The sequence below is a fragment of the Mirounga leonina genome, unplaced genomic scaffold (genome assembly GCF_011800145.1).
Source record: "Mirounga leonina isolate KUSES-001 unplaced genomic scaffold, KU_Mleo_1.0 Mir_347, whole genome shotgun sequence".
NCBI classification, from domain to species: Eukaryota; Metazoa; Chordata; class Mammalia; order Carnivora; family Phocidae; genus Mirounga; species Mirounga leonina.
This window is the reverse complement of record NW_023270696.1, coordinates 1,018,571-1,043,027: the sequence shown is the minus strand read 5'-3', so window position 1 is coordinate 1,043,027 and position 24,457 is coordinate 1,018,571. Positions and strand designations below refer to the sequence as shown.

At 36.4% G+C, this 24,457-nt stretch overlaps 1 protein-coding gene across 1 annotated transcript in view; it reads right to left on the bottom strand.

Annotated features, from left to right (window-relative positions):
• The window catches only part of GCSAML (germinal center associated signaling and motility like), a 70,890-nt gene extending 46,707 nt beyond the window's left edge, over positions 1-24,183 (bottom strand). Inside the window, exons 1-2 of the mRNA XM_035029905.1 lie at positions 24,061-24,183; positions 9,128-9,187 (exon numbers count right to left, since the gene is read on the bottom strand). Of these exons, the coding sequence (XP_034885796.1) occupies positions 9,128-9,187; positions 24,061-24,089 (89 nt within the window). The 5' untranslated portion in view covers positions 24,090-24,183. The remainder of the gene's footprint in view (positions 1-9,127; positions 9,188-24,060) is intronic.
• Positions 24,184-24,457: the final 274 nt, after the last annotated feature.

The window sequence follows — 24,457 nt, the reverse complement described above, 5'->3', positions numbered from 1 at the left end:
GAGCGCACATGGAACTTTCTCCAGAATAGACCACATACTGGGTCACAAATCAGGTCTCAACCGATACGAAAAGATTGAGATTATTCCCTGCATATTCTCAGACCACAATGCTCTAAAACTGGTACTCAATCACAAGAAAAAATTTGGCAGAAATTCAAACACTTGGAAGCTAAAGACAACTCTGCTCAAGAATGTTTGGGTCAACCAAGAAATCAAAGAAGAACTTAAACAATTCATGGAAATCAATAAGAATGAAAACACATCGGTCCAAAACCTATGGGATACTGCAAAGGCAGTCCTAAGGGGGAAATACATAGCCATCCAAGCCTCACTCAAAAAAATAGAAAAATCCCGAATGCACCAACTACCTCTACACCTTAAAGAACTAGAGAAAAAGCAACAAACGACGCCTAAGCCACACATTAGAAGAGAAATAATTAAACTGAGAGCAGAAATCAATGAATTAGAAAACAGAAACACAGTAGATCAGATCAATGAAACTAGAAGTTGGTTCTTTGAAAGAATTAATAAGATTGATAAACCACTGGCCAGACTTACCCAAAAGAAGAGAGAAAGGACCCAAATTTATAAAATTATGGATGAAGGGGAGAGATCACCACTAACAACAAGGAAATAGAAACAATTATTAGAAATTATTATCAACAACTATATGCCAATAAACTGAGCAATCTGGATGAAATGAGGCCTTCCTGGAAACCTATAAGCTGCCAAGACTGAAACAGGAAGAAATTGACAACCTGAATAGGCCAATAACCAGTAACGAGATTGAAGCAGTGATCCAAAACCTCCCAAAAAACAAGAGTCCAGGGCCTGATGGATTCCCTGGGGAATTCTACCAAACATTCAAAGAAGGAATAATACCTATTCTACTGAAGCTGTTTCAGAAAATAGAAACAGAGGGAAAACGTCCAAACTCATTCTATGAGGCCAGCATTACCTTAATCCCCAAGCCAGGCAAAGACCCCATCAAAAAGGAGAATTTCAGACCAATATCCCTGATGAATATGGATTCCAAAATCCTCAACAAAATCCTAGCTAATAGGATCCAGCAATACATTAAAAGGATCATCCACCACGACTAAGTGGGATTTATCCCCGGGATGCAAGGGTGGTTCAACATTCACAAATCAATCAATGTGATAGAACACATTAATAAGAGGAGGGAGAAGAACCATATGGTCCTCTCAATTGATGCAGAAAAAGCATTTGACAAAATACAATATCCTTTCCTGATTAAAACTGTCCAGAGTATAGGGATAGAGGGAATATTCCTCAAGTTCATAAAATCCATCTATGAAAAACCCACAGCAAATATCATCCTCAATGGGGAAAAGCTGAGAGCCTTTCCTTAAGATCAGGAACGCATCAAGGGTGCCCACTCTCACCACTGTTGTTCAACATAGTACTAGAAGTCCTAACAACAGCAATCAGACAACAAAAAGAAATAAAAGGTATTCAAATTGGCAAAGAAGAAGTCAAACTCTCCCTCTTCACAGATGACATGATACTTTATGTGGAAAACCCAAAAGACTTGACCCCAAAATTACTAAAACTCATCCAGCAATTCAGTAATGTGGCAGGATACAAAATCAATGCACAGAAATCAGTTGCTTTCTTATACACTAACAACGCAACTGTAGAAAGAGAAATTAAAGAAATGATTCCATTTACAAGAGCACCAAAAACCATAAGATACCTTGGAATAAACCTAACCAAAGAGGTAAAGGATCTATACTCTAGGAACTACAAAACATTCATGAAAGAAATTGAAGAAGACACAAAAAGATGGAAAAATATTCCATGCTCATGGATCAGAAGAATACACATTGTTTAAATGTCTATGCTACCCAGAGCAATCTATACCTTCAATGCCATCCCGATCAAAATTCCAATGACATTTTTTCAAAGTGCTGGAACAAACAATCCTAAAATTTGTATGGAATCAGAAAAGACCCCGAATCGCCAAGGAAATGTTGAAAAAGAAGAGCAAAGTTGGGGGCATCACGTTGCCGGATTTCAAGCTATATTACAAAGCTGTGATCACCAAGACAGCATGGTACTGGCACAAAAACAGACATACAAAAAAAAAAAAAAAAAAAAAAACCAGACATACAGACTAATGGAACAGAATAGAGAACCCAGATATGGACCGTCAACTCTATGGTCAAATAATCTTTGACAAAGCAGGAAAAAACATGCAATGGAAAAAAGACAGTCTCTTCAATAAATGGTACTGGGAAAATTGGACAGCCACATGCAGAAGAATGAAACTCGACCATTCTCTTAACACCATTCACAAAGATAAACTCAAAGTGGATGAAAGACCTCAATGTGAGACAGGAATCCATCAAACTCCTAGAGGAGTACCTAGGCAGTAACCTCTTTACTTCGGCCACAGCCGATGTATCTTTCAAGATATATCTCCAAAAGCTAGTGAAACAAAAGCAAAAATGAACTTTTGGGACTTCATCAAGATAAAAAGCTTCTGCACAACAAAGGAAACAGTCAACAAAACAAAGAGGCAACCCACAGAATGGGAGAAGATCTTTGCAAATGATACTACAGATAAAGGGCTGGTATCCAAGATCTATAAAGAACTTCTCAAACTCAACACCCAAAAAACAAATAATCCAGTCAAAAAGTCGGCAGAAGTTATGAAAAGACACTTCTCTGAAGAAGACATACAAATGGCTAACAGACACATGAAAAAATGTTCATCATCATTAGCCATCAGGGAAATCCAAATCAAAACCACATTGAGATACCACCTTACACCAGTTAGAATGGCAAAAATGGACAGGGAAAGAAACAAGAAATGTTGGAGAGGTTGTGGAGAAAGAGGAACCCTCTTACACTGTTGGAGGGAATGCAAGTTGGTACAGCCACTTTGGAAAACAGTGTGGAGGTGCCTCAAAAATTTAAAAATAGAGCTACCTTATGACCCAGCAATTGCACTCCTGGGTATTTACCCCAAAGACACAGATGTAGTGAAAAGAAGGGCCATATGCACCCCAAAGTTCATAGCAACAATGTCTGCAATAGCCAAACTGTGGAAAGAGCCGAGATGCCCTTCAATAGATGAATGGATAAAGAAGATGTGGTCCATATATACAATGGAATATTACTCAGCCATCAGAAAAGATAAATACCTAACTTTTACATCAACATGGATGGGACTGGAGGAGATTATGCTAAGTGAAATAAATCCATCAGAGAAAGTCAATTATCATATGGTTTCACTTATTTGTGGAACATAAGGAATAGCATGGAGGACATTAGGAGAAGGAAGGGAAAAGTGGGGGGCGGGGGGAATTGGAGGGAGAGATGAACCATGAGAGACTATGGACCTGAGAAACAAACAAGGTTTTAGAGGGGAGGGGGGAGGGGGGATTGGTTAGCCTGGTGATGGGTATTAAGGAGGGCTCGTACTGCATGGAGCACTGGGTGTTATACGAAAACAATGGATCGTGGATCACTACATCAAAAACTAATGATGTAGTGACTAACATAACATAATAAAATTAAAAATAAAATAAAATAAAATAAAATAAAATAAAAATAAGAAGAGGAAATTTGGACACAAACAGACATAGAGTGAAGATAATATGAAGACACAGGGAGAACACAGGCATATAAACCTAGATAAGAGGCCTCAGAAGAGATCCACTCTGCCAACACTTTGATCTTGGATTTAGGGCCTCCAGAATTGTGAGAAAAAAAGTTTCTGTTAAATCTTCCAGTCTGTGGTACTTTGTTATGGCAACCCAAGCAAACCAATGCAGCCTTATATGTAGAAATTAGTTCAGACAATATTAAGTGTTAATATGATAATCACCCTTATCCTCTTTGTTTCCTGAAGGGGAGTTGCCTACCATCCCCCCACCTAGCTCGACCCTTCCTCCACATGGGTCTTCACACACGTTAGAAGATAAAGACTAGCAATTTGCCCTCCTCTCATTTCAGAACAAAGATGGACAGGAGATGACATGATAAAGACAAAACCATAAACACCTGCAACTCTTATGAAATGTTACTTACTGAAATACTTAGAATCAATATGAAGCATAGAAAAAAATGAACATTAACTCAAATGAAATAGTAGTAGATTAATTTCTCTCAGACAGCAACAAATAGTAAGAAAAATAAGGACATAAAATATATGAAATACATAATTAATCAGGTTTCCCTAATAGATAAATTTCAAATTATGAACCTTAAAATAATTATTATTGGAATTTTCAAAGCCTGTGGGGCATAATAGACATAATGCTAGTTTGCACTTTTAAATGCTGGTTTCATCCAGGCATGTGCTCATGTCTGAATGTTAATTTTTAAAATGTTACTTTTACAACCACAATCTAAAGTTGCAGTGTTTTTAATTGTAAGACTATTTTCTATATGAAGAAACAAGGATTTAAAGAATATAGGTAACTTCTTTCAAAGTTGGTGCACAATACATGACAAAGAACTTTGACAAAATCCACAAGCAGAAATAACAGATACTGATACTGATAATGCAATAAAATCAGAACTTATTATTAAAAATATAATACACTGTTTGGAATTAAAAACAGTTCAAGTCCAAGAAAACATGAAAAGCAAAGTAACACAATTTTGGACAATAATACTACTTCCTTTAATAATACATGGGATACAGATACAATGGAATACTACTCAGCCATCAAAAAGAATGAAATATTGCCATTTGCAACAACGTGGAGGGAACTAGAGGGTATCATGCTAAGCAAAATAAGTCACTCAGAGAAAGACAAATACCATATGATTTCACTCACATGTGGAATTTAAAAAACAAAATAGAGGAACATAGGGGAAGGGAAGGAAAAACAAAATAAAATAAAAACAGAGAGGGAGGCAAACCATAAGAGATTCTTAACTATAGGGAACAAACTGAGGGTTGCCAGAAGGGAAGTGGGTAGGGGGAAGGAATAATTGGGGGATGGTCATTAAGGAGGGCACTTGAACTAATGAGCACTGGATGTTGTATGAAACTGATGAATCACTAAATTCTACCTCTGAAACTAACAAAAAAAAAGAGAAAGAATTGATTGTACTTACTGATGCTTTAATGTTGTTTTAATCTCTAAAGATTTTATCATTCCTTTCCATTGTTTTCCTGCTTTATGGTAGCTACTTTCTTTCTCCATTTATTATTATTTTTAAAATAATTATAACAGATTATTATATCTATCTGCTTTTAATACATTTTTCTGCTTTGTATATTATTATTTTTTAATCTAGTTAATGTTTACAATTTTGTGCTTAGTACTTTGAATGTAAGTAGGTGAGATAAAATTTTTAACATTATAGAGATACCCTACAACCCAGCAATTGCACTACTAGGTTTTTATCCAAAGAATGCAAACATAGTAATTCGAAGGGGCACATGCACCCTAATGTTTATAGCAACAATGTCCACAATAGCCAAAATATGGAAAGAGTCCAGATGTCCATTCAAAAATGGACAAATAAAGAAGAGGTGATATACAGTGGACTATTACTCAGCCATAAAAAAGAATGAAATCATTTTCAACAACATGGTTGGAACAAGAATATATTATGCTAAGCAAAATAAATCAACCAGAAAAAGACAAATAGCTCATTATTTTACTCATATGCAGAACTTAAGAAACAAAACAGATGAACATAGGAGAATGGAAGGAAAAATAAGACAAAATCAGAGAGGGAGACAAACCAAGTATGCGGTAACTGGGTAGTGGACATTAAGGAGGACACCTGATGTAATGAGAATTAGGTGTTATATGCAACTGATGAATCATTAAACTTTACCTCTGAAACTAATAATACACAATATGTTAATTAAATTGAATTTAAATAAAAAATTAAAAGAGAAAAAATATTGGAGAAAAAGTTATATTTTTACATGCCCCCATTTTTAAACAAGAAAAAATTGAAAACACAAAAATTGAGTTTTTAATTCAAAACAATTAGAATAGCAACAATGATAAAAAACTAAGAACAGCAAAAATAAGAACCTAATAAAGATAAAAGCAATAACACTGTGACATCCTGGAAAAAAGCAAAACAGAAATCAGATCAGTGGTTGCCAGGGCTTGTTAGTGAGGGGAAAGCTGATAAAAATATTCCATATCTTGATTGAGATGGTGGTCACATGACTGCATGTTTTTCTAAACTTATCAAACAATTTACCTAAAAAGGATGAATTTTACTGTGCCATACATCTATAAGCCTAAATTTTAAAAAGCTAAATGACTTGAAAGAGTTCATACTATACCTTTGGTAAATATGTTTAAAATCATGAATTAAATGATAATATTCTAGTAAAAATAAAATAACCAAAATTGACTCAGGAAGATGTAGAGAATGTGACTTTATTCAGAGACTATCATCCCGTCAAATTAGCCAAAATGAAACTGAATTTAGTTCTAGCCCATATAAGTCTTATATAATATATTTGATTGCAGTTGACTCAGGTAGTCAGGACAATTGAGTTCTGCCTCACCAAACTGACTGGTCAAAGTTCTGTGAGTCCCATTCATAAAATTTGCAGCCACTGCAGAAAACAGTATGGAGGTTCCTCCAAAAGTTAAAAATAGATCTACCCTATGATCCAGCAATTGCACTACTAGATATTTACCCAAAGGATACAAAAACACTATTTCAAATGGATAAAAACATCCCAATTTATAGCAGCATTATCAACAATAGCCAAACTATGGGACGAGCCCAAATGTCCATTGACTCATGAATGGATAAAGAATGGTGTGTGTATATATACACACAATGGACTATTACTCAGCCATCAAATAGAATGAAATCTTCCCATTTGCAATGCTATTCATGGAACTAGAGGGTATTATGCTAAGTGAAATAAGTCAGTCAGAGAAAAACACATACCATTATGATTTCAGTCATATGTGGAATTTAAGAAAGAAAAGAGTGGTGCCTGGGTGGCTCAGTCAGTTAAGTGTCCAACTCTTAATTTCAGTTCAGATCATGATCTCAGGATCGTGAGATTGAGCCCCAGGTCAGGCTCTGTGCTGGGCATGGAGCCTGCTTTGGATTCTGTCTCTCTTTCTCCCTCCCTCCCATCCGCCCCCGCTTATGCTCTCTCTCTCTAAAAATATAAAATAAAATAAAAATTGTCTTAAAAGAAGCAAAACAAACAAGCAAAGGGAAAAAAAGAGAGAGGCAAATCAATAAATAGACTCTTACCTACAGAGAACAAACTGATGGTGACCAGAGGGAAAGTGTGAGGGGAGATAGGGGAAATATGTGATGGGGATTAAGGAGTGCACTTATCATGATGAGCACTGGGTGTTGTATGTAAGTGTTGAATCACTAAGTTGTATACCTGAAACTAATATAACACTGTATGTTAACTACACTGGAATTAAAATAAAACTTTTTTAAAAATATTTTACTTATTTATTTGACAGAGAGAGAGAGACAGCAAGAGAGGGAACACAAGCAGGGGGAGTGGGAGAGGGAGAAGCAGGCTTCCCGCCAAGCAGAGAGCCCGATCTGGGGCTCAATCCCAGGACCCCGGGATCATGACCCCAGATGCCTAATGACTGAGCCACCCAGGCATCTGTAAAATAAAACTTTAAAAAAATTGTTCAGATTGGGACACCCTGGAGACATTTAATTTCTCATTTAGTTACTGTCTGTTTTTAATAAAGACTTGGTTGTATTTGGCATGTCAACACTTCAGTTCCTTTAAAAGGGAAGAATTGGAGAACATCACCTAGCACAGATCTCATTTTAGACACAAGAAAGCAAAAGTCAAGTTTAAATGACTCTATGTTGTACAGAACAGGTTTGTGGCAGCCTGAGACAAGGACCTTAGTTCAATAACATCACCTCTTCAGCCACACACTGTAAAGGGGAATTAGTTACAATGATGCATAGCCACCCCACTGTCTACCTTTTCCTTTGTGCCAAGAAAATATAAGTGGAATACTTAGGTAATGGCTGATTCCTGCAAACAGCATTTCATATCAACAATAAATATGGGCCTTCCCTTCAATCCCTCACCCTTCACACTTAGTTAGAGAAGAAGGAGCCATCTCAGATAAAAACCCAGATCTTGACATGCAATGATTAGGAAAGAGGATGAGTGCAAAGATACGGAAATCCTACAGTCAGCAAACAAGGCAGGGTTTATCTAAGCTGGGGTAATATATCAGTGTCCAGATAGCTGTTGTTTTTTCCACTCTTTTTTTTTTTTTTCTTTTTTCCATTGAGTATCTTGTAAAGGTTGGGCAACGGCTAGGCAAGGCAAGCAGTGGTTAGAGCCTCAAAGACCACATGGTCTATAAAGGAAGATGGACAATAAAAAGCTAAACTAACTAATATAAAGTTACTAGGTGATAGAAAAGCATAGTGGGCAATGCAGGAAATTCATGGGGTGTGGAAGCAATGTTCCCACATTGTGAGAAAACTCAAGGATGTTTTCTAGAGGAGAGTGTGGGAGCCAGAATTTCCAGAAAGAGATGCTGTGAAGCACAAGCGTCAAAAATGAAAACCGTACGTGCTAAAAGAGCAGTGTGCACTAGGGCACTGAGTTCAGGCTGCGCTCGGTGGATTCAAGAACATGAAATGCTGCAGAATTCCTGGAAGACGATGGGTGAGGGTGGAGGGTGGGGAATGAAATCAGAGAGGTATGCAGGAGTCAATCCTTATAGGACTACAGTCCCACTGAAGAGTTTGGATTTTATTCTGGATGCAATGGAGAAAAATTGAAGGGTCTCAAGAGAAAGGCATGATGAGACTTACACTTTCCAAAGATCATTCTAGAGTGAGGAAAAAGTTGGAGGTGTAGCCATTGTAAATAGCCAACCTAAAATAAGCATGTCAGCTATATGTTTGTACATGTGCTTTATATAACCATGAAGGAATTAAACATGTGCACTAATACCCCATTTCTTTTGTTTAGAGCCTCCGACTAACCTGCCAAGTCTTAGAGGCAATCACCAAAGAATTCTATGATTGTAGCTCTGTGAGGTTTAAAATAAGATGTTAGCTCTTATGAGATGGATTCTCAGTCCCTTGTGAGACAGAGGTAAATCTCAGGGGAAAATGCTCTGATACACTGTGTGCTTACCGTTTTCTTTCCACATCTTCATTTACTTTCTTGAGCTTCTTTTGATTGTTTCTCAGGCAACTAGATGGAAACACATAGAAAAGAGACTCTTATTTTCCTTCAAATATTTTCACCCCCTTTTCTTGTTTTCCTTACCATTAAGACAAAGCCTGCTTCTTCTTTTTGCCAAACTTCTCTGTCGTTTAGAACTGGCAGGCAGTCACAAATATAGAAGCAGTTCAAAAATTAACCACGGAGACCGGCTTACAATGGGTAGGAATGTCTATAGTCTGACCTCTCCAGAAGAGGTGGGAGGGGCCAAAAATGGAAAGAGATCCTAACAACAGGAAGGTGTGACTTCTCCAGTGAGCCCAGAGGAGACCAGCAGTTCCTGTGCATCCATCCCCATAGAATAGCTGCACCATTAACTTTGGCCCCATGAGCCAGAGCAAGAGTCTCCAAACCCTGCTGGGGTTTGGCCATCCATGCACATATAGAATACTATGATCCACACCTACATTCAGAGAAGTTTGTTGTGCATATTACTCTTGACATTTTCCCAACAATTATCATCTTCCTTATAAGAATCAAGCAAGCACTGAGTGATGGAATTGAGGTTAGAGAAACCAGAGGCTTTCATGGTTACACAATAGTGAAATACAGACCCAAACCCATGACTGAGTTAAGCAAATTTATCACTACACTGGTTATCCAAACAGTATTTCTTTGAATGGTCTTTTTCTTCTGTTATCACATCCCAACACTTGTCTATTCTCCTGCTTCTATGTAAGACTGCATGCAAAATATCCCAGACTATGAGCCTCACTCTTGCTTACTGTCAATATTTGGAGAAGACATTTCCTCAGTGTTGGTGTTTAAAAGTTCAAGAACACGGTTATATATTGACATATTGGGCCAGTAAGCAAAGAATAGAAGTTGTTAAATACAAAGTAAGTCAAATATGAGGAAGAAGGGCCCTTTTTGGAGATGAGTTCAGATGTAGAGATTTCTGGATAATATTCACAAATGATTTAATTTGGATGTAATGATTGTAAATCAGGCAAAATTTAATTTCAGTGTCCCATGTGTTTTCTTCTGTTTCCCTAGAGTCCAGTTTTCTCAATATTCCATTTTTCTAAACTGCCCAATGAAAAAAGAATCTGATAAAATAATTCTCTTTGATGTTATTGATTCACTGACTTTCCCTTCTAAGGGATGTTTGTATTTTATTTTTTTATTCTATTTTATTTTTTATTATGTTATGTTAATCACCATACATTACGTCATTAGTTTTTGATGTAGTGTTCCACGATTCATTGCGTATAACACCAAGTGCTCCATGCAGAATGTGCCCTTTAATACCTATCACCAGGCTGACCTATCCCCCCTACCCCACTCCCCTTTAGAACCCTGTTTGTTTTTCAGAGTCCATAGTGTCTCATAGTTTGTCTCCCTGTCCGATTCCCCCCCCTTCATTCTTCCACTCCTGCTATCTTCTTTTTTTTTTTTTAACATATAATGTATTATTTGTTTCAGAGATACAGGTCTGTGATTCAACAGTCTTACACAATTCACAATGCTCACCATGGCACATACCCTCCCCAATGGGATGTTTGTATTTTAAAGTTAAGAACAGGAACATAAAATCCTTACCATTAGCAGGAACCTAATTGGAATTCCATGTCATTATTACTGAACATAAATGGGCACTAAATTCTGCTGTATACAAAGTAATTTTTTTATCAGCATAATTCAGATAATGTCAGGTCATAGGTGATATACAAAGATTTATTGGCTGAAATAATATATCATCTTATACTCTATCATTAAGACAATAGACATTAAATGAATCTTAAAAATGTATCTTGGTCAAAGTGTTGAGATCATGAGTGATTTTTCCATACTTCCTGGCTTTTTTTTCAATTCTTTTTCTAACTCCCCACATATTTGGAATTAATTAAGACATTATAACTCCACAAAGGAAATCTAAATGCAAAAAATCAACAGTTTACATTCTATTTCTTTATCAAGCAATAAAATTAAAAATCAACAATGAAATACCTAAAAATGTACATATGTCTAGACATTAAGTAATATAATAAGTAATCTTTATTTTAAAGATGAGAACATAAAGGAAATTTCCTAAAACACTAATAAAATGATAGTGAAAGCCACAGAAGACAATTTCCAGGATATAGATAAAGGGAAATGTGAAGAAAATGAGTTGTTTTCATAAGAAAACACAAATGATTGAAAATGACAAAGTAAGCAGATATCTATCTACTTGGAAAAAAAGAAAAAGGAAACAAAGAAAGTTATGGGCAGAAATGAATGTGAGAACCAAATATTAGAAAAGAATAATATTGGCAAGATGGGCAAAAATCTGGCAGGATCATTTAAATAAAAAGAAAAGGGGAATAAAACTAATATCAAAACAAATTTCAGAGTAAGTACTACAGAGATAAAAAAACAAGTAGTCTGAACAGCTATATAATAAACATGATGACTTAAAATGGATATCTGAGAAAAACATAATGCAAAAATTGTCACTTGAATATCACCCATACCTCAAAATATTCTAGCCAACATGTTTCCATATAAAGTTTTACCAAATTTCATGTGACAAATATATCTTCTTATAAAAGATGTTCCAGAAAGAGAAAAACAGAAAATGATTTCAAATCCATTTAATGAGATTAGAAGACTCTTCAGTCCAAAATTAAATAAATGGGAGAAAAGAATTACAGGTCTAATTTATGCATGAAAATAGATACGATAATCCTCAATAAAATATTAATTAACTAATTCTAAAAGTTCAGTAAAAATAACACACACTTGACAATTGAGTGGGCTTTATCCCAGAAATTAAAGGATAGGTCATCAACAAAAAAACCTAGTCCCTGGGGTGCCTGGGTAGCTCAGTCCTTAAGCTTCTGCCTTCAGCTCAGGTCATGATCCCAGGGTCCTGGGATCCAGCCCCACATCGGGCTCCCTGCTCAGTGGGAAGCCTGCTTCTCCCTCTTTCACTCCCCCTGCTTGTGTTCCCTCTCTCACTGTGTCTCTCTCTGTCAAATAAATAAATAAAATCTTAAAAAAAACAAAACCTAGTCCCATGATTTACCACCTTAGAGGTCTAAGAGAAAATTTACAAGTTTATCTTAATAGTTTAAAAAAAATGCATTTGGTGATATCTAGTCCCATTAACAATAAAAATTAAACAATAAAACTTATTATAAGATGAAACTTCCTTATTGTGATAAGTTCAATATACCAAAAACATACAGCAAACTTAATGGAACAAATCAGGAAAAAAAAAATCTAAGATCATTTACAAGACAAGGACACCCAAGAACATTGATAGTTTTAAACATAATAATGACATAAAACAAGAAAAAAGGTACTAGTTGTAAGATGAAAAAGGAGAGAAAAATCTTTAACTTTATAGATGCTATATTAACTATGTACAAAGCCCAGTAAAATTAACAAAACATTAAAAGAAATGAGAAGGTCAGCAAGGCTGGTAGATACACAGTAATCTTACAAAATTTAAGAGCATTTCAACAATAGCAGGCTAGAAAATAAAACACTTCATAGACTGACTATTGTAAGTGGCTTCTAGAAATCAACCTAACAGTGCAAGAAAGACAAAAATTATCAACTCTACCAAAGTGCATGAGGAGAGACTTGAATAAATGCCATATGAATAATTGTTTTTATTGAATAATGTATTTGCATAAACATAGCATTTTTCCCTCAAATTAATCTGTATAGTCAGTGTCACCCCAATCAAAATTCAAATTTTACTTTTGATAAAATCAACAAATTCAGTGTTAAATAAATGTGGGAAGAGAAAGTCTTCAAAGAGCTAAATCCGTTTTGAAACAAAGAACAAAGAAGGCATGTCCTGGAAACTGTTAACAGGCAATGTCAATGTCCATTCCACATTCTTTCTGGTCAGAGGGGAAAGCAACATCTAGCTACCTTTCTAGGACTCACTGGCAGCCACTATTCAGGCTGTCAATTAGGTGCTGTCCAAAGTGCCCAGAGGCCTTTTGTGTCTCTTCCTCTGACAATCAGGCTCAGAGGTGGGAAGTTTTTCAGCATCAACATTCTGGTGTCCAATCTCCAACTTCACAGATATTGCTGGTGGCAAATTATTGAATGTGGAATCATTCAAAAAGCCTCCTCGGCAGCAAAACTCCATGGATCAATTCTGTAGGGTGAGGGTATCTTTACAAGAGCCCAGCCTCAAACCCACACCTTCAGCCATTCCAATGATTTTGTAAGCGCCTAATTCTTTATATTGAAACCCATCTTATTTAAAAAAAAAAAATCTGCCATGGTTTGTATCTCCTGTGCCAAGCCTCTATGATGTCATAGAAGATGACAACACACCAGATACCAGATGATGCTACAAAGTCAAAATAATAAAAACAGTATGCTGCTAGTAAAGACAAACAAGAACTAAGTCAATATAAAGAAATTAAGTAGAAAGGAACAGATTTATCTATATGTAGAAACTTGATATACAATAAAGAAGTAACCATAATTCAATGGGAAAAGAGTGAATGAAGTTGAAGTTGCAAAATCTGACTCGCTATTTGGAGAGAAAAAGAAAAGCAAACCCCTACTTCATGCTTTATTCACTGGGGAATAAAGATCTAAATAAGAAAGTCAGCCAGAGAAAATTTAGAGAAATAGCTTTGTCACATAACAGTGGAAGAAAATATAGGGGCCTTCACAAGAGAATGAAGACCCAAAGAATCCCATAGATGAGCAACAGTTAGAATGTTGCATCGCATCCCCTTAATCCCCTCTGAAAACCACAAAAAGTTCCTGGGCACAGCATGGGCTCACTTTTAAGATGGAAAGGAGTCCTATAGAAGACCTCTCTCAAGTAAGTAGAGAAGGCCAGTGGGCTTTGGAGTCTTGCTTGGTTTATGTCTAGTGATTTAAATTACCTTTTCTTACTGTGAAACTACAATCCTTTAACCTAAATTTCAAAAATTGTAAAAATTGGAATAACAACATCTCCTTTATAGGCTCATTAGGAGTTAAGGCCACTATGTAACATGCTTGGCGCCCTTCGATAACTTCATAAATGTCATTTCCTTTCCTCATTAATTCCACTGGACTAGAGTGACTGAGAATAAAATCTGGAGAGCCTTTGGTACAAGTCCTGTGGCTCTTTTGTTTCTTGGCTGATCCTGCGTAATGGTTGGGTCTGGAGACAGTGAAACACTTTATCAGAGAAAATGAAAGTGACTAATGATGTAGAATGAGTGTCTATTTCTTATTAGTTCTGTTTCCTTCATCTGGTACACTTGTTGAGGATCTGACAGCCAAGGAGGAAATTGGGAATTTCCCAACTCAGTATCACCTCATGTAAAATCCATCCCTGTTCTCCCTGCTTCTGTGTCTCCTCTATCTCTATATATGTACAGTATATTCCAAGGTTCTCTAATAATGGAGAGCTCTCTGGGAGATACCAGGAGTGACTTTAAATTTCATTTGGAGAAATAATCTTAGCCTTCTCTTATACCACATCTGTGATCTAAATGACTGACAGACATCAAGATGAATCATTGGAAATGCATTTACTTTAACTGAACTTTTTTTGTTTTTCCATTTTGGTTGTTCCTGACAAATTTCAGCTCTTTATCCTCTATTGCTTGGTATATTTTAAGTTTCTTAACTTCTCCATTTTTGTCTGCCATTCCATCTAATGCACATTAGAAGACAGACATTTCTCCCTTAAATATGAGCCACATTACATCTTTCTCCAATTCACAAATACCCACTGAATCACCACTTCCTATGGGCCTTTGAAGACTGCATCATCAAATACCAAACCTCATTTCCAACTTCTTTTCCTGTTGGCTCTATTCTTGAACAATATGCTTGTTATTGACAGCTAATTGTTATTCCTGAACCACCAGATACTTCAAACTCTTATACATTTTCACATATTGTCCCTTCAGTCTGGAAAGTCTTTTCTGACTTTCATTAGCTTGTTAAACATTTGCAGCACAATCCATAGAGCAATTTTTCAAATGTGACCTTCCCTCTGGCCATTTCAAATCAGAATTGCATTCATTATTTCCTCTTGTTTCTATAGCACATTCTTTGTGCTTCTACATAAAATACATTAACTTCCTTTTTCTTTTGCCCTTCAAAGATTTTATTTATTTATTTATTTATTTATTTATTTATTTATTTATTTATTTATTTGAGAAAGAAAGAGAGAGAGCATGGCGAAGAGCAGAGGGGGAGGAAGAGGAAGAGGGAAAGAATCCCAAGTAGAATCTGTGCTGAGCATGGAGCCCAACCCAGCGCTCAATCTCAGGACCCTGAGATCAGGACCTGAGCCAAAGAAACCAAGAGTTGGATGCTTACCTGACTGAGCCATCCAGGCATCCTGTAGCTTGCCCTTTAATCTCACTACATCTTTCAAAGAACGGAATCTTTATGGGTGATGGGCATTAACACATTAACTTCTGCCTTATCTGAAAAAGAGGCTATTGTGGTATACTGGAAATGACACATGACCTGACATCAGAAATTTTATCCTCCTACTCACTTCACAGTATATTAGATATATTAAATCATCATGCCATAAACCCTGAAAAAAAAGGAAGACAGAAATTACACTGTAACTTCATCCCTTAATAGCAAAAAAGACCTTGACAAGTTTTCATCTTCTCTTAGCTATGTAATTTTTCTTAAGTTACAGCACAGTGATTAAGTGCAGTGTTTCTTGAAGGGGCTTATCTTTTTTCTTTTTTTTTAATCAACATCCACTGAGATCTCTTCTCTAATTTTTTTCTTAAGGACAAGAGTGCTCATATGGATTTTCCATAAATATTGATTAACCCCAAAGAGAGGAAAGCATTTTCCATCAAAATGCATGTTTGAATTCAACTCTTTGAGCACAATTATGTTGTTTTCCCTCCGTCTCCAAGGAAGACACACAGATGACCAGTAGGTATATGAAAAGACACTCAACATAAATAATTATGAGTGAAATGCAGATCAAAACCACAATAAGTTATTATTTCCCACCTGTTAGGAGGGCTGTTATCAAAAAATTAAAAAATAATAGGTGTTGGTAATGGTATGAAGAAATTAAACTCTCGGGCACTGTTGGTAGGAATGCAAATGGTACAGATACTATGGAAAACAGCATGAAGCCCCCTCAAAAATTAAAAATAAAATAACTATATGAACCAGCAATCCTGTTCCTAAGTATATATCCAAAGAATCAAAATCAAGATCTTAAAGACCTATCTGCACATCCATGTTCACCATAGCATTATTTACTTATAACCAAGACATGGAAACAACCCAAATGTCTCTCCACAGATAAATGGATAAAGAAAATGTGGCATATACATACAGTGGAAAGTTAGTCAGCCATAAATAAGAAGGAAATACTACCATTTGCAACTACATGAATGAATCTTACAGATATTATGCTTAAATGAGTTAATCTAGTGACAGGAGAACAAGTACTGAATTACCTCACTTATATGTGAAATTGAATAGAGTCAAACTCTTAGAAGCAGAAAATGGAGTGGTGGCTGCCAGGGGCTAGGGAGTTGTTGCCTAATGCATACAAAGTTTGTTATGTTGCATGAATAGTTTCCAAAGATCTGCTGTACAACATAATGCCTATAATTTAGAATACTGTGCACTTCAAAATATGTTAAAAGGGTAGATCTCATGTTGAGTGTTCTTATCACACACACACACACACACACACACACACACGAACACAAGGAAATCAAAAGCAATGAATATGTTTAGTACCTTGATTGTGGTGATGATATCACAGGAGTTCACATATGTCCAAAATGTATCCTTTAACTATGAGCAATTTTTTGTCTGCCAATTATACCTCAATAAAACTTAGAGGGGAAAAAAAAAAACTCAGGATAATCAGCTGTGGGATGTGGAGTGGCCAAGTAGTGAACCAACTCGTTTCATTAACCTCATATACTCCTGTCCTTTTTGTCCCACTACACACCATGCTCAGACTCTTCTCAGGGTCTTCACGTATGGTCTTTTGTTTGGAAGCTAATCCCTCAGATCTTTGCCTAACCTGCTCATTCTTAATTATCCAGGTCTCTCCTCAGAAGTCAGGTCTCCATAGTATCACACCCTTCCTTCTGCTATATTTCAGTCATAGTACTTATGATTTATATAACTGTTTGCAATTCCTTCATCCTGCTAGAATAAGTTCCATGAGGTGGAATATTTCCAACTTGTTCTCAATCATATCTACAGTGCATTGAATGAGATTCCTTGAGAACCACATAATTCCTGTGACTGGTTCATTGAAACAAAATATATAGCTCAAGAACCTGAAAACAAGTTCAACTTCAGAGCATTATAAGTAGTTAAATAATAGCTAATACTGGTTAATCACCTACCATGTTCTTGCTAACATAAATGCATTGTTTCATTTTATCTTCACAAAATCTAGGATCTGGCAATATTCATATCCTTACTTTGGGCATGGGAATATAGAATCAGAGAAACCAAGGAATGTATCCAGTACTACAGGAAAAGCAGGATGAGATTTCCCAGGTGAACTTTTATTGGAAACTATCCATCTCCCTTTTATCTAATTGTATGAGCTCCAAGCAATGCTGCTAACCTGCCTTCCAAAGTTCACCACTAATTTACTCAAAGAATACAAGAACACTAATTCAAAGGGATACATGCACCCCTATGTTTATTGCAACATTATTTACAATAATCAAACTATGGAAGCAGCCCAAGTATTCATCAACTGATGAATGGATAAAGAAGATGTGGTGTATATGTACAATGGAATATTGCTCAGTCATAAAAAAGAATGAATTCTTGGGGCACCTGGGTGGCTCAGTTGTTAAGCGTCTGCCTTCGGCTCAGGTCATGATCCCAGGGTCCTGGGATCGAGCCCCGCATCGGGCTCCCTGCTCACCGGGAAGCCTGCTTCTCCCTCTCCCACTCTCCCTGCTTGGGTTCCTGCTCTCACTGTGTCTCTCTCTGTCAAATAAACAAATAAAATCTTAAAAAAAAAATGAATGAATTCTTGACATTTGTAACAACATGAATGGAGCTAAAGAGTATAATGCTAAGCAAAATAAACCAGTTAGAGAAAAACAAATATCATATGATTTCACTCATATGTGGAATTTAAGAAACAAAACAAAGGAGCAAGGGGAAAAAAATAAGAGAGACAAATCAAGAAACAGATTCTTAACAACAGAGAACAAACTGATGTTTATCAGAGGAGAGGTGGTGGAGGGGATGGGTTAAATAGGTGATGAGGATTAAGGAGGGCACGTGTCATGAGCACAGGGTGATGTATGGCAATGTTGAATTACTATATTGTATACCTGAAACTAATATAATACTGTATGTTAACTAACTGAAATTAAAATAAAAACTTAAAAAAGGAATCCAAATAATATTCATATATTCCGATTAATTAATAGCTGTCCAAAGTCCCTTTTAACCTCTAGGATTTTTCTCCTCTCTTGTTTGGAATTTGGAATTTATCTGTTGAAGAAATGTTCTGGGTCTTGCTGGTTGCATTTGTATGCTATTGTTTCAAATACGCCTCTTGTAAGTTGTGATTATATCTAGATACTTGATCAAATTCAGGGTCGATACTGGGGGAGAAGGATACTCCATAGGTAGTTTGTGGACTTTCCTCAGAAGACGCATTATTTTTTCCCTACTTTTTTTTAAATTTTATTTTATTATGTTATGTTAATCACCATACATTACATCATTAGTTTTTGATGTAGTGTTCCATGATTCATTGTTTGCATATAACACCCAGTGCTCCATGCAGTACGTGCCCTCCTTAATACCCATCACCGGGCTAACCAATCCCCCCTCACCCCTCCCCTCTAAAACCCTGTTCGTTTCTCAGACTCCATAGTCTCTCATAGTTCATCTCTCCCTCCAATCCCCCCCCATTTTTCCCTTCCTTCTCCTAATGTCCTCCATGCTATTCCTCATGTTCCACAAATAAGTGAAACCATAGGATAATTGACTTTCTCTGCTTGACTTATTTCACTTAGCATAATCTCTTCCAGTCCCATCCATGTGGATGTAAAAGTTGGGTATTCATCCTTTCTGATGGCTGAGTAATATTCCATTGTATATATGGACCACATCTTCTTTATCCAGTCATATGTTGAAGGGCATCTCGGCTCTTTCTACAGTTTGTCTATTGCAGACATTGCCGCTATGAACATTGGGGTGCATATAGCCCTTCTTTTCACTACATCTGTGTCTTTTTTCCCCTACTTTATTAAGATATAACTGACAAAATTGTTTTGTAATATAAAAAAATTACTAAGGATCGGGGCGCCTGGGTGGCTCAGTTGGTTAAGCCACTGCCTTCGGCTCAGGTCATGATCCTGGAGTCCCGGGATCGAGTCCCGCAATCGGGCTCCCTGCTCGGCAGGGAGTCTGCTTCTCCCTCTGACCCTCCCCCTTCTCATGCTCTCTCTATCTCATTCTCTCTCAAATAAATAAATAAAATCTTTAAAAAAAATTACTAAGGATCAATCAAATAATAATAATAATAATAATAATAATAATAATAATAATAATAATAATATTTACCAATGAAAGGAGTGCTCTAGACAGAAATTACCTATATTTTACTTACTGGGAATAAAATATCTCCGTCACCAATTAGTAAATATATCCAACTATGCAATTCACATTTATTTATTTATTTATTTGCTTACTTACTTACCTATTGATTGATTGATTGACTCCACAATCATAGTACAGTATGAGGGTAATAACAACAACCACGTCATATAGTAGTTATAGAAAAATAATGAGATAATCCTGTGAAATTTTTAACACTATGTGGGCAGAGAGAAAGACAGAAATAATCATCCCTTGCTATTATCAATGCAAGTTGAATACTGTTTTCAGTCCTGTGAATTCCTTGAGTGCCACTGAATCTGGCTGCTGTGAAGTATGTGGGAATGTTGGACTGTGGAGGTCTCATTCACAGATACCCATGGTGAGACCTCCTGAGTCAATGTCCTCCTCTTTCTTCTTTGTGTCTGTATGGATTTTAAAATAGAACAGAAAGTGATATCACACTGTATGTTAACTAACTGGAATTTAAATAAAAAAAAAAATAGAACCAAAACCCAGCAAATGGACTTCTCCAGAAAGTCAGGCCTAGGACCCTAAGCAGAGAGCAATGACTGAAGAGCAGAATGAGAAGGGGTCTTTGCAACTGCAAATGTGAGCGAACCAAAACATTTCCATCTCTCTGAGTCTAAATGGCTTCACTACAGCATGGTTGAATTTAAGCAGCATCCTCTTGCTGCTTTTATGTTTATAAAGTAGAAGTCCATGGCTGTTTCCAAAGACCGCCATCTCTATCAGAATATGGTAACAGATGTATGTCAGAAAATTTAACAATCAATTCAGAAAGGGAGATAATTAAAAATGGAAAGTTCCTTTAAGTCTCAGTATTCTGAAGCAGATCATTTTGTCCTCTGCTTCCTCAAATGAGAATTACATATGCTTCTTCATAATAGCCAAAAATCATTTATAGAAAAACTTCTTTCCATAGAGCATAAGCACAAGTTTGAGGGATGCTCAAGTTTTAAAGTCACTGTCATTGTAATCAAAGGATTCATAATCTAATGGCACTAGGTAGAATGTGGTTAGTGTCATAAATTTTATGACCATTTACAAGTCATAAAAATGTGAAAGAATAATTTCTGGCAAAGATCAGGAAAATGTCATATTTGGCCAGGGCATTGCAGAATTAATATTTTGACAAGTAAAGATGGTTGAAAATGTACTTTGGAATAAGAGTTTTGATAGCCAGTGCACAAAAGCTTGAAATCAAAAGGTAAACCAGTGGTCAGATTGATAAGGGTATAGGGTCCATGCAACATATTTAAGGTAGAAAGGGCAGAAAAGTATATTTAACCAAATTAATTTTACTTTCTTTAAATCCCTGCTTTGTGCTAAGTTCTAGGGAGACATAGGGACTGCAAAGATATATTCAAGGCAGCAATTACCCTTGAGAGATTCTCTACTAAACAGAAAACAACTGATCAGAGGCTCATTGCTAAACCAGGCAGTGGAGGAAATGCCCAAAGTGAGAAGAGAACAGAAGGAGGGAATTATTAAAACAGAATATATAAGACCTTAAATTCCAAAATAAGTGGTCTACACATTACATGTTAAGTAGTGGGAAATGGATGTACCTTGAAACACAGGAGTAATGTGATTAGAATTTTGCCATGGGCAGATCAATCTAGTTGTGTTAAAGAACACAAGAGAATGGCCAAAAGCTACATTAAAAGGTGCTCGACATCACTAATCATCAGGGAAATGCATATCAAAACTACAATGAAATATCACCTCCTGCTTGTCACATGGCTACCATCAAAAAGAGAAGAGGTATTAAGTGTTGGCAAGGAAGTAAAGAAAAGGAAACCCTTTTATACTATTGGTAGAAATATAAATTGATCTAGCCATTATGGAAAACAATTTTTAAATTAAAAATGGAATTACCATATGATCCAGCAATCCCACTTCTGGATATACAGCCAAAGGAAATGAATACAGGATATCAAAGAAATATCTGCACTACCATGTTTGTTGCAAAATTACAATAGCCAAGATATGGAAACAATCTAAACATCGGTCAATGGATGAATGAATAAAGAAGATATGGTAGAATCAAAAGGAATGAAATCTTGCCATTTGCAATGACGTGGATGAAACTGGAGGGTATTATGCTGAGCAAAATAAGTCAATCAGAGAAAGACATGTATCATATGACCTCACTGATATGAGGAATTCTTAATCTCAGGAAACAGACTGAGGGTTGCTGGAGTGGGGGGTGGGGTGGGAGGGATGGGGTGGCTGGTTGATAGACATTGGGGAGGGTATGTGCTATGGTGAGTGCTGTGAACAGTGCAAGACTGTTGAATCACAGATCTGTACCTCTGAAACAAATAATACATTATATGTTAAAAAAAAAAAAGAAGATAGCAGGAAGGGAAGAATGAAGGGGTGGAAATTGGAGGGGGAGACGATGGACTCTGAGAAACAAACTGAGGGTTCTAGAGGGAAGGGGGATCCGGGGATGGTTTGGTCTGGTGATGGGTATTAAAGAGGGCACGTACTGCATGGAGCACTGGGTGTTAAACGCAAACAATGAATCATGGAACACTACATCAAAAACTAATGATGTAATGTATAGTGATTAACATAACATAATAAAAATAAAAAAATGTGTATATGTAAAAAAATAAAATAAAATGAAGATGGAAAAGTTTTAAAAAAAACAAGATGTGGCAGATAGATGATAGATTAGATAGATAGATAATAGATGATAGATGATGATGATGATAGATGATAGATAGATAGGTAGATGATGATAGATAGATAGATAGATAGATAGATAGATGATAGATAGATAGATGATAGATAGATGATAGGTATGATGGATAGAGTATGTCCATATATATTATTCAGCCATGAGAAAAAAAGAAATCCTGCCATTTGTGACAACATGGCATGTCATGAACTTGAGGGCATTATGCTAAGTGAAATAAGTCAGACAGAGAAAAACAAATATCACTTCTATGTGGAATTTTAAAAAGCTAACTCTTAGGAACAGAGAGTAGAATGGTGGTTATCAGGGCTGGAGGTGGAGAAATTAGGGAGATATTGTTTAAGGGTACAAACTTGCAACTAGTAGATAAATAAGTCTTGGAGATCTAATGCACAAAATAGTGATTATAATCAACAACACTGGATTGTAAATTTCAAACTTGCTAAGGAACTAGATCTTAATTATTCCAATCACAAAAAAGAAGTGATAATTTATGTAATGTGATAGAAGTGTTGGCTAATACTATGGCAGTAATCATATTGTAATATATAAATGTATCAAATCAACAAATTGTGCACTTTAAACTTATACAATATTATATGTCAATTATATCTTAATTTTAAAAATCTAGTCTTGTTATATAATATAATATAATTAGGCTGCAAGGAGTGGATGGGAGAGTGAGGTGCTATAAAGAAAATCCTTTAAGATTAAGCAAGCCGTAAGAATGTCTGTTATTCACATCTATTCTATGACCTCAAAAGCATTTGAGGGGCACCAGGGTGGCTCAGTTGGTTAAGTGTCTGCATTTGGCTCAGGTCATGATCCTCCTGGGATCAAGTACCACATCAAGCTCCTGCTCAGGAGGGAGCCTGCTTCTCCCTCTCCCTCTGCCTGTCAATCCTCCTGCTGGTGCACTCTCTCTCTCTGTCAAATAAATAAAATCTTAAAAAAAAAAAAAAGCATTCAAAGATGAGGAAGGCTAAATATCACCAAGAGAAGGCACTACTTAAATCAAAAGCATTTGAGTACATTATTTTGCATCCATAATTTTCAAGAACCTGACTGTTTATTCTAATGAAGGATCATGGGATCATGAAGTTGATTAATAGGAAGATAAACCGTATACCCAGATGAGGATAGAAAGGTATAGAAAGATTCGAGTGACTACAGACTAGGGTTTCTGGATAAAATGTAAAATGACAGTTAAATCTGAATTTCAAATAAACAACAATTTGTTTAGTGTAAGTATGGCCCATGCAATAATGCTCCAAATATTGATTAAGGCATACTTACACTAAAAAAAAAAAAAAAAAAGTTTGTTTATCTGAAATTCAAATCTGACTTGGCAACCTGTATTTTTATTTTCTAAATCTGGCAACCTACCATGGTTCCAAAGTAAGGCAAAAGAGTGAGTAAACTGAGGTGGTGAGGGGTCACTGTGTGTTCTAAAAGAATGCTGTCTTCAGGTTCAAACCTCTTAAAGCACCACAGTCTCACTGTTCCAAATGCATACACCCAGTCTCCCACTCCCTGTTCTTCCGAACAGCTTCAGACTCACCTGAATTCTCTCAGGAGATAATTCCCCATTCTCTCACTGTGACTCTGCTTTTCAGCCCTGGAGTTTCACTCCACTTTCAGCAATGATGGGCACAATATGAGGCAGGACGTGGCATCTGACCACTGGCTTGTGCTCCTACCAACCATGAGCTGCCAAGGGATGGGCATGGTAGAGAAGGCAGGAAACATTCTGAAGGGGAGGGGAAAAGAAAAAGGCACATGGGTAAAAAAAAAAAATCAGGCTGAAACATGAGAGAATAAATCTAACACTCCAGGTTCACCTTGCTTTCAAGGAAACTCCAGGATTGGAGAATCAGAAGAGGAGGACTTTCAGATTCTTCAGAAATCTCACATCTCCAGAATACCAATATTTTGTCCTCTTCTAAACACACAAAAAG